The sequence below is a fragment of the Diplodia corticola genome (genome assembly GCF_001883845.1).
Source record: "Diplodia corticola strain CBS 112549 chromosome Unknown scaffold105, whole genome shotgun sequence".
Classification (NCBI taxonomy): domain Eukaryota; kingdom Fungi; phylum Ascomycota; class Dothideomycetes; order Botryosphaeriales; family Botryosphaeriaceae; genus Diplodia; species Diplodia corticola.
The window spans coordinates 24,835-35,391 of record NW_017971584.1 but is presented as its reverse complement, the minus strand read 5'-3'; the positions used below and the strand labels follow the sequence as shown (position 1 = coordinate 35,391).

At 56.8% G+C, this 10,557-nt stretch overlaps 4 protein-coding genes across 4 annotated transcripts; 3 read left to right on the top strand and 1 right to left on the bottom strand.

The window, feature by feature from the left end:
- Window positions 1-461: 461 nt before the first annotated feature.
- Window positions 462-3,495, top strand: BKCO1_1050009 (phd finger and set domain protein; the record flags this gene model as incomplete). The annotated part of the gene is made up of 2 exons (XM_020270207.1): window positions 462-2,309; window positions 2,359-3,495. The coding sequence occupies 2 exons, from the start codon at window positions 462-464 to the stop codon at window positions 3,493-3,495; spliced, it is 2,985 nt and encodes a 994-aa protein (XP_020125142.1).
- Window positions 3,496-4,810: 1,315 nt separating this feature from the next.
- On the bottom strand, window positions 4,811-5,648 carry BKCO1_1050008 (nadh-ubiquinone oxidoreductase kda subunit; the record flags this gene model as incomplete). The annotated part of the gene is made up of 3 exons (XM_020270206.1): window positions 4,811-4,874; window positions 4,929-5,033; window positions 5,098-5,648. The coding sequence occupies 3 exons, from the start codon at window positions 5,646-5,648 to the stop codon at window positions 4,811-4,813; spliced, it is 720 nt and encodes a 239-aa protein (XP_020125143.1).
- Window positions 5,649-5,977: 329 nt separating this feature from the next.
- BKCO1_1050007 (disulfide isomerase) lies at window positions 5,978-8,217 on the top strand (the record flags this gene model as incomplete). Its single annotated transcript, XM_020270205.1, has 3 exons — window positions 5,978-6,162; window positions 6,215-7,808; window positions 7,864-8,217. 3 exons carry the CDS (start codon window positions 5,978-5,980, stop codon window positions 8,215-8,217), a joined length of 2,133 nt encoding a protein of 710 aa, XP_020125144.1.
- Window positions 8,218-9,451: 1,234 nt separating this feature from the next.
- Window positions 9,452-10,091, top strand: BKCO1_1050006 (rhodanese-like protein; the record flags this gene model as incomplete). Its single annotated transcript, XM_020270204.1, has 2 exons — window positions 9,452-9,924; window positions 10,028-10,091. The coding sequence occupies 2 exons, from the start codon at window positions 9,452-9,454 to the stop codon at window positions 10,089-10,091; spliced, it is 537 nt and encodes a 178-aa protein (XP_020125145.1).
- Between the last annotated feature and the right edge of the window lie 466 nt (window positions 10,092-10,557).

Here is a 10,557-nt window from a genome sequence, read left to right as displayed (position 1 = left end):
CCTCGCTGCTTCCTCTTCCTGACCACCGCTCCCCAATCGCCCACGCCTGACATCCCCACCGCCGCTCGCGCGCATCATCACCGCCCGCCCGACCCACGCTTGGCCCTCGGACGGTCTCGCTCGCCCACCACGTCCTCGAGAGCCCACCCATTGCTGGAGACGCCAACGTCGCATGCGCCGCTGATCGGGTGCCCGCCTGCGCCGTCTCTGCTGCTGCTGCCTTCAGTCTCCCCTGCCGGTCGCAGCCGCCCTCGTCGCGTCGACGCCCGCCCGCCTTTGGCTCCCGCCACGATCGCACAAAACCTGTCCTCGCTCAAAGGAGGCCCGTAGAGCGATCCAGGGAGCCTGCAGACTCGCTCGAGTTCTTGCTTGACGTCCCTGCGCTGCCGCGACGGCCGTCATGCAATTCAACGCACGAAGAGACTGAGCCGCCTCCATCTCGACCCAACACCTGGCGGATTATGACAGAAATCCCCTTGCTGCAGACGCATGCTGTTCCTCAGCTAAGCCCCAGGGCTCCATTCGCGCCCGTTTCTTATCCAGTTCCCAATGGCCGACCGGTGGCAGACGCTCCTCAGCCCGACGAAGATCCCGTTTCTGACACAATCAAGTGCATCTGCGGCTACGAGGCCGATGATGGTAGCAGTGTCCTGTGCGAAGTGTGCAGGACATGGCAGCACGTTCTCTGTTACTACGATGACGAAGACCAGATCCCTCGAGTCCACGAATGCGCCGACTGCCAGCCGCGAGCCCTCGACCAAGTACGAATCAAGGAGCGTCAGAAGGCCTTCAAGAACATGACCTACATGATCGAGAGGAAGCCGAAGCGGCCCGCAACCAAAAGTCACAAAAAGAAAATAAAGGACGTCAACGCCGCCGTTGCGCTCACGAACGGACACGCCGATGACGCTCTTTCTGCTCTGGATCGCAAGAGCGGGAGTCCCAAAGATCATCAGCCTCCGTCGAAACGGCCAAAGACAAACCATAAAGCGTCTGGATCCGTCACGTCGCTCAATCAGTCGGCTTCGGGTTCGCGGAAGCGGGCTGCGTCAACCGCGCAACCCGTCCACAGCCCGGTCAAGTCGCCTGGCCCGCCCATCCCGACCGGCTATGCGCCCGATTACTTCTCGGATGAATTCATGCAGCTCTACCAGCATCCCGAATATACCCAGATCGAAGCAAACTCCTTCAGCGATCTAGCCGTGACCAACAGCCTGCAGACTTGGCTCTGGGATCCCGAGGCGACAAAACAAGCTTCCGGAGGCAAGGCCCGTGAGCAGATCTTCCAGCGGCACGAAGGTACCATAAAGTCTCTCGAGGAACATGGCCCTGTCTTGAAGGAAAACACCGGCATCGGCGCCATCGCAACAGTACAAGGATCTCACCCTACCTTCAAGTGGCTCACCGTCGAATCCGAGGTTCCATGCGGTGGATTCGTTGGGGAAGTCAAAGGCCAGATCGGTAGGAAAGAAGAGTATTGCTCGAATCCGGAAAATCGTTGGGAGTCGCTCCGGCACCCTGCACCATTCGTCTTCTTCGCTCCGTTTCTCCCGCTGTACATCGACACCAGGCACGAAGGGACTCTCCTGAGGTACATTCGACGCAGCTGCAGACCTAACGTGCGCATGCAGATCCTGATTACCGGCGAATCTGAGTACCATTTTTGCTTCATCGCGCTCGACCACATCTACGCGGGCGAGGAAATCAGTATTGGCTGGGACATCGACAAGGACGTCAAGAACGCGCTCGAGGCCTCTCTTCAGAATGGCAACATCCACGAGCGAGGCATCCAAGAGGTTGAGGGTGTGTCACACTGGGTTGCCGGTGTGCTCTCCAATTTCGGCGGATGCGCGTGCAAATTGCCAATCATGGAGTGCCCTCTCGCCCTTGCCGACCGACGCAACGCACCCGCCATACTCGCCTCGTCAAATGCACAACCGCTGAAGTCCAAGAAACCCAGACGAAACGGCAATCAAAACTCTCCTCTCAGCACCGGTCAGGCAACAAACAGTCGTGCGGGCAGCGAAGCGCGAAACCGCCCCGAACACGACGACGAGAATGCTGACAGTCGCTCGGTTTCCGGCTCATCCCGTAGCAAACCAACCAGTCGAGACATCACTCCGATGACACATGTGTCCAACGAGAATGCCGTCGGGCTCGGCGTGGAGATGTCGGACCGAGAGAAGAGGAAGCTGATGCAGCAGGAAAAGCTCTTCGAGCAGCTTGAGCACGACGAGCAACATGCACAGAGGAAGAGAAAGAGGAACAGCGCTGGATCGGCCCTCAATACGCCCAGTGTGGCAACTTCAGTAAGCACGACGTTTTCAGCTAGTCAGAGAAAGGCTAACCGCGTCTCAGAAGCAACTTGGCCATTCAGAGTCATCCTTCCCCTCTCCGGCAGTTGCGTCCAAATCTCGGGCTGCAGACCCGAACTCTCGCTCGCATAACATGAACGGTCGTCGATCGAATAACTCGTCGCATCAACGTCGGGCTGGCGCACGTGCGCCGAAAGAACCGGTACCGCCTAAGAAACCGGAGTACAAAGATTCAAGCATGCAAACCGAGCCGGACAAGGAATTTCCGTCTCTGGTGCCTTTTCCCGCCGCGCGCCGGAAACCGAAGGGTTCCTTTTTGCGATCGCTGCTACATCGCACGCACGACACCAGAGTATACAGAGAACGATCGGAATCCGCACAACACAGCCCCTTTGGGTCACATTTGCAAGGTGACAGGATGAATGTGGACAAGCCTGCGTCATCGGCTACTGTACTAGCCGTGAAACCGCATCCCGTCCCCGACTCGACGACGGCGACACCAAAGGAGGCATATCCCCCCCTCAAGTCAGAGGAAGATATGGAAATGCACGATGCAATCGCAGTTGCGGCGGCCGAAATCTCAAAGCAGGGAAATGAGCCCATCTCGCCACGGATGGGCGCGCCTACTGGAGATCAACCCGCAACGCTCTCCTCGCAGCTCCCTCAGTCCTTCCTCCCGCCCGAGGAGATATCGCCAACTAGTACTCCGGCATCCTCCAGCGCACCGACCATGGAATCGAAAGCTACGTCGCCCGGCTTACGGGTTGAGCTCCCACTCGCGCCAACACTTGAGAGACGTCGTCCATCCATGACAACACCCCCTCCTCCTTCCACCGTTGGTGCCCCTGCATCATTATCTGTCTTGACTGAAACCCCCACACTCCCAACACCATCCGCGCCTACAATATCTCTTTCGTCTCCTGTCGACATAGCGCCGCCTTCGACCGTGGTTACCCCCAGCCCTGTGCAACGTAAAGCCAAAATGAGCTTGAGCGACTGGACTGCCAAGAGAAAAGCTAAGCTTGAGGCGAAGAGCCATGATGGTGACAGAGGAGACGAGAAGGACAGGGATAGGGATGCAATTGCTGAGACAGGAGATGTCAGGGACGAAGACGACCGGCCCAGTAGTTCGGACAAAAGGGAAGAAAGTTCGGAGGCTAAGGTTGGCGAAGGCGCATGAGGATACCCATTATTTATTTTCTGATACCTTTCGAGTCGGGTGTTTCTTCTTTTCCTAGACCACCGCGGGCGGCTTTAGGGGGGGGAGCTTTAATCGGTGATAACCGAAAACATTTCTTTTCGTTCCGCTCGCCTTTACTACTACTGTACGATTGCAACGGTTTTTATGGGTGGCACGGTTGGGGGGGTTACGGGGTCAAAGGGGTTTGACATTTCTGGAGAACATGCTTAGGTATGGACGGCTGGACGACAGGACTATCATCTGTTACCTTCCTGAGCTCTTATATAGGGTCATTCAGCGGGTCAGTGATGACGTAGGAACTTTGGGTCCTTCTGCAATCCCCATCCCCATCCCTTATTTTACACAGCCCAGTCTAGCTGTGCCTCGCATGAGGGATTCACTGGTCAAGGATGCTGCTCTTTTCTTCACCTATTCCACTCTAATTCCTTCTACGCAAGCCGCTGCCATACTTCCCTGATGTTTGCTCAGTCTTACGTCCGACTTGTTTGCTGCGAAAAACAACGTCCAAATTACGGGACACGATGGCCAAAATCCCCTTTCCCTTTTCTTGTCATTCCCATTGGCACAAAATGTCGGCGTCCATACCAAGGAGCCGAATGGACAGATGGATGGGTTGAAAGGCGAAAGCTAGATTCAATGTCGCGTGTCGCGCCATTGTCAATGTATAGTTAGGTAGCTGTATGTGCGGACCGAAGAAGTTCGCTCAATCACCTATCACCAACCTCGATTTGGCCTTGCATATTTATGCGTATCTAGCACAGACTTGCCGGCCAGCAATATTACTCTCACGAATGAGCGTTGCATCAAGATTGTATTTAAGGGTTCTGTTAGACCGGAATCGCAATGAACGTGATACAGTCCTACATAAGATTTGGGATCTTGTCGACTGCCGTAGGGGTTCCTCGTCAGCAATAGAGATGCCGGTGTTTGTCATTCTATCCTTTTCAACAGTGGTAAGTCATCAGTGCTAAGGCAATGTAAGTTGGACTGAGTTAGACGACCACCGGATTCAATTTCACCTTGACCTTTTTTCAAGGTTGGAAATGCACTGCTCACGAGGAGCTGAGTCACATGCTCTCATTTAAGGACTCTTCGCCGCACAGGACGCGTTCGCCCGTTGACTTGTCTACATGTTCGCGTGAGGATGATAGAACAATTGCTTGTCTCTAGCTCACTCAATCGACATATGGGACACGGTCGCACATCAGCACCGCATGCGTTCAGAGCTACCGTTTCTCTACGCAAGAAAGGGGAAGAAGAAGACAAAGAAGGTACATTGGTATACAAGGCAAGCTTAATGCTTCCTCTCAAAGTAAGACCATTGCCCCTCTGCAGGCTTCTCGCACAACTCTTCCCACCTAATGTGCGGTCAGTAAGTGGCTACATGTGGTCCAGGGGTTGGAGCAACTTACACCTTGTCCTTCAGCATTTCATTGGCAAGTCTGAGCTCGCCCTCGGCGACTTGAATGACCTCCTCAATTAGGCCAGCGCCAATCTCCTTCTCGGCGGTGGAGATCCTGTTTCATTACATGTCAGAATCGGCGTGCCACACAAGGCTTTTCAGCGCAAATATGAACATACTGGTCGGCGGTCAGGCTGGGCTCCGCTTCAACGTGTAAGGCCTGGGCCTTATCTAGGTTGGCGGGTCTGCCATAACCCAATGCTTCCTTCTGGTCCTTCCTCTCGGCGGGCGTGCGGATGCCCTCGAGCGAGGGCTCGGCGACAAGCTCGCCGTTCCATTCCTCCTCGCGTTCATCAACCTCGGGCGCCGCGCGGATGGTAACAAAAGACCGGCCGTCGGCAGTGTGTCTGATGGCAACGCCGTGCTTCTCGAAGGCGTCCGGGTTCGCATCAACCTGCTTCTGGACACGCTCCTCCCACTCCTTGAGGCCGGCAGGCTCAATGCGCTCAATGATGTTCAGGCGGTGGCGGGTCAGAGCCTCGGTGGACTGGCGGTAAACGGACGACTCGGGGAACTGCTTGAGCCGGTCGAGCGTCTTGCTGTACAGGTAGACCAGAGTCGAGCGCGGCGCAGCGTGGGTGGACAGGCCGGTGAGGCCGGTGGGGGCGCCGGGCTCGAGGACGCGCCCGACGGGCTTGACGGCGGCGAGAAGACGCAGAGCTGGCCTCATGGCGGCGGTGGACTGGCGGACGGGGTGTGATGGGGACGCAATGGCCGGCGGACCAGTGAGCGGTGGTGCAAGTGTAATGGCCTTGGCGCCGGTCTGGGCGCCGCCCGTTGTCGATCTCGCGCCTGGGGCTCAGCGCAGCGGCCTCCTTTCGCGACCATCCACGCACCACCGTGTCGAACGCGGCACACCACGCTCCCGTCGGCCGCCCGTCCCCTCGCTCTCCCTCTGCGCCGTAGATGCCCGCCCTGCTCTCGCCCTAACGACCCGCCTCCACCGGCCCCAGCGGCCTCGTCAATCCAGCTACCTGTCCTCGTCCGCAGCCGCCCACCATGCGCCTGCTCTCCTCATTCCTGTCGCTCGCACTGCTCTCTTCTGCCTTCGCGTCGCCTCCCACCAAGGACCCGAAGGATCTCGAAGATGAGACAGCTGTGACCGTGTTCAACGGCAAGGAGGTGCCGCCCATGAACCAGTTGAGCACCGACAACATCGACAGCAAGATCGCCAAGGGCAACTGGTGTGTATTCCCTCGTGGCGGTGCTTGGTGCGGCTGCTTACATGTCCTCCAGGCTCGTGGAATTCTTTTCGCCCTATTGCCACCACTGCAAGGCCTTCGCTCCGACCTGGCAGACCCTCTACGAGTTCTACTACACACAAGACCCGCTTCCCGGCTCCGATTCGAAGGACGGCGACCACCTGAACACGTTTTCGCGCTACTACGACTTTAATTTTGCACAGCTCAACTGCGCTGCTTACAGTGACGGTTGCGCCGCCAAGGATATCCGCTCGTATCCCTCCATTGTGTTCTTCAAGGACGGCAAGGAAGTCAAGAAGCACGTTGGTGCCGACAAGCTCAAGTTCTTCGCCGACTGGATCGAGGAGTCTCTGGAAACCATCAGGCCTGGTTCTCGGCCCAAGGATGGCCTAAAGCTGCCCGAAGTTGGTGCAAAGGGCGTCGAGTCCAATGCGAAGCCCGATGAGCCCGCCAACAAGGACAAGAACCCTGCTGCTGGTGCCGCCGCCGCAAGCGAGCACAATGAAATTGCCACCAAGGCTGCGGTTGCTGCCGCTGCCAAGGAGACTGGCACCAAGACAAAGCAAAAGCCGGAACGTAACCCCCAAGGTACCTCCATCCCGCTTACTGCGGAGAGCTTCCAGAAGCTGGTCACTATGACCGAAGACCCGTGGTTTGTCAAGTTTTACGCGCCTTGGTGCCACCATTGCCAAGCCATGCAGCCAAATTGGGCGTCCATGGCCCGTGAGATGAAGGGCAAGCTCAATGTCGGCGAAGTCAACTGCGATGCTGAGAAGAGGCTCTGCAAAGATGCGCACGTGAAGGGCTATCCCACCATTCTGTTCTTCCGCGGAGGCGAGCGCGTTGAGTACGATGGTCTACGCGGCGTTGGTGATCTCATCAGCTACGCGAACGGTGCTCACGAGAGCAGTGATGGTGTTCCTGATGTCGATGCTGAGTCCTTTGCTGAGCTGGAGAAGAGAGAGGAGGTCATCTTCCTCTACAATTACGACCACGCTACAACCAGCGAGGATTTCGCGGCATTGGAGAGGTTGACGCTCAGCCTGATTGGACACGCAAAGCTAGTCAAGACCAAGGACCCCAAGTTGCATGACAGGTTCAAGATTTCCACCTGGCCCAGGCTGTTGGTGAGCAGGGACGGGAAGCCTAGCTATTACACCCCCATCGCACCCAAAGACATGCGCGATTACAGGAAGGTTCTGGGGTGGATGAAGACCGTCTGGCTGCCGATCGTTCCGGAATTGACCTCTTCCAACGCGCAAGAGGTCATGGATGGCAAGCTCGTTGTTCTTGGTATCCTTAACAGAGAGAGGACGGATGAGTTCGAGAGCGCGAAGCGTGAAATTAAGAATGCTGCTATCGAATGGATGGACAAGCAAATCCAGCAGTTCCAGCTCGAGAGACAGGAGCTTCGCGATGCGAAACAGCTGCGGATCGAGGAAGCGGAGGACCGTAACGACCAGCGCGCGCTTCGCGCCGCTAAGAGCATCCGCATCAACATGGATGAGATTGAGCGCAAGGAAGTTGCTTTCGCTTGGGTCGACGGCATTTTCTGGGAGCGTTGGATCAGGACGACATACGGTATTGATGTGAAGGACGGTGAGAAGGTCATTATCAATGATGAAGACGTGAGTAAAAGTGCTTTGAGTGAAATGAACATCTCTCTGATCAAAATTTCCACAGAACCGCCGCTATTGGGACCAAACTTTCACTGGAAACCCGATCATCCCTTCCCGCACTTCAATTCTTGAGACGCTTTCCAAGGTTACTCGTGACCCGCCGGCTCTCACCCCAAAGTCCACCATTGGCGCTGTTTCGATGTTCTTCTTCACGATCAAGCAATTCTTGGCCGGCCACCCTTTCCTATCCGTCGGCATCATCCTTGGTGTTGTCCTCGCTGCGACCTACTTCGGTCGCGGTCGCTTCAGGCGCGGGAAGACATTTGGGACCAGCGGTGGCTTCTTCCAGCTGCCAACAGGAAACGAGAAAGATGGTCTTTTGGGCGCAGTCAATGGGGGCGCCGCTAAAACGGATTGATGAAAGGTTATGCAGCTAATGCGAAGAGAGGGATTCTGATCTGGGTGGAGAATTCCCGGAAGGCTTGTAGCATATACTTCGGGTGCGCCATCTTTCGTCTGGTACTGAAGGGTGGGAGGTGTTATTTCCCTCGGGGATTCTGTTGATTTTTCGATTGGCGTTTTGTCTGTTCCTTCGGATCGGAAGTGGATTTGGGGCTCTCATGTGTTCACCCCTTAACATAAGTTTATTTAGATATCAGTGAGAGCAAGAATGATCGTGTTCAAACACCCACGGATACGAGGATTACGTTTCATGCATAGAGGAGCCATCATCCAAGCTTCCACCATTTCGATCAAATCCCTGTAGTCCGTCTCAGATTATCAGCTCGTGCATAAAGCGCCAGTTGCCGTTTTCGAAGCTTTGAGGCACTGCATTATCAAGGAAACCCAAATACCTAGGCGACATGGAACCAAGCCATTCGTCTTGTGATAACCAGATGCGTCCCGTAACACCATTTCCTACGCTGCCAAAAAAAAAAAATAACGGCCAAGGGAATGCCCGCTCCGTTGACGATATTATTACATGTTCCAGAAAACTCTGTAAACATCCAGACCGATCAACATGCTAATACTCTCTACTTACAGTCCTCTTCGATCCTCACCATCGTGTTTCCGTGCCTCCACCCGGTACGAGGATATCAGGCGCATGTTGGGCATCCGGATAGCCTCGTGACAGGATAGCCAAGATAAGACCTCCCACGATGTGGTTGACCCGTTCCAAGACCAAGCCAGGGGATAAGTGTGGGGAAAGAGATAGCATGTCAGGCATCCAGTTGGTTGAATCTTGGCTTTTCGATCTGGATATCTCCTACCCCTCCTTCGTCATACCCCACGGCCCACACCCGTGCAGAAGCGGACCCCGCCGAGTTCCTCCCTGGTGCTGACGGCGGGACGACTGGACCCACGACCCATACTTAGTTTCCACCGTCTGGTCTGCACTGGACAGCCCTGCGCGTGGGCGAGGCGGGACCCCCACAATTCTAATCTTGCTGCTGGCGACCCGCCGGACGTAGCTACGGGACGGTCGTACATACATACGTCTGCCGCGTGCGCTGTTCCTGCATCGGAGGGAGCGCCTGCTTTGGCCCTTGCTTCGTTTGTTGCGGCATCTTGCATCCCTCGACGCCTATCAGAACAACCCGCGTCGACCACTGCTCATCCCGCTCGCCTTATCTGCATCGACGCCCGCCGCCATGTCTTCAGTCACCGTTGCCTCCCTCAAGCGCATCGACGCCGACGCGCTGTACGCCCTGCTCAAGCAAACCCCCGCCAAACCCGCCTTCGTGTCCTCGTCGTCGTCTTCGTCAGCCGCCGAGCCTCCCACCAGCGTGCGCTCAGACGCCGAGTCCGCCGCAACGACGACTTCGGCTGCGCCCCACGCGTCCGTCGCCGTCATCGACGTCCGCGACTCGGACTTCTTCGGCGGGCACATCCGCGGCTGCACCAACGTGCCCACGTCGGCGCTTGACTACAAGCTGCCGGAGCTGGTGAGGCACCTGAAGAGCACGTCGACCGTCGTCTTCCACTGCGCCCTGAGCCAGCAGCGAGGCCCCAGCGCGGCGTTGCGGTACTTGAGGGAGAGGGGCAGGCTGTTGGGCGACGATGGCCCCGGCGAGGGACAGGAGGTTTGCGTCTTGGAGGGGGGTTTCGTGAGGTGGCAGGAGAAGTAAGTAGCTTCCCCTTGCTGTTATCTCATGTGGGGGGCGTTGTGGGTGTGCGTGTGGGTGGTGGAGGGGCTGACGTGTGTGTGTGTGTGTGTGTGTGTGTAGGTACGGCATGGACGAAACAGTCACGGAGGGATACAAAAAGGACATATGGGAGTATGGATATTAGGGTGCTCGAGGGTCTGATGAATCGGTAACGGACGGTCTAGGGGATCGTATTGGACGCGCGTTAGAAGGGCGATGGAGGGGCCCCGAAGGCGGGTGGAAGGCGGGGCATAGGCGTTGGCCGAGTGTGAAGATTGTGTCTCGAGGGCCTGCGCCTGGGTGGGCGAACGCCGAAAGAGCTGGCCGAAGTTGATATCATGGGCTCCGACGAAGAGCGTCTGGCCTCTCCCGGCCATCTGGAGCAGCGTGTGGATGGACCCAAGTCCAGCGCGGATTCACTCGCTGCAACCACGACTCAGCATGGACATCCTCAGCACATCGACTCGGCTGTCTGGCGCGTCACTTGATGAAGGACCCTGGTAGCAATGCTTATAGTCATAGCTATCAACTACCCGTTGGGCGGCGATCCGCCGGGGTTCGACGCGTCCACACTGCCACGCCTTCCACGCGTCATCGGGACAAGGCCATGC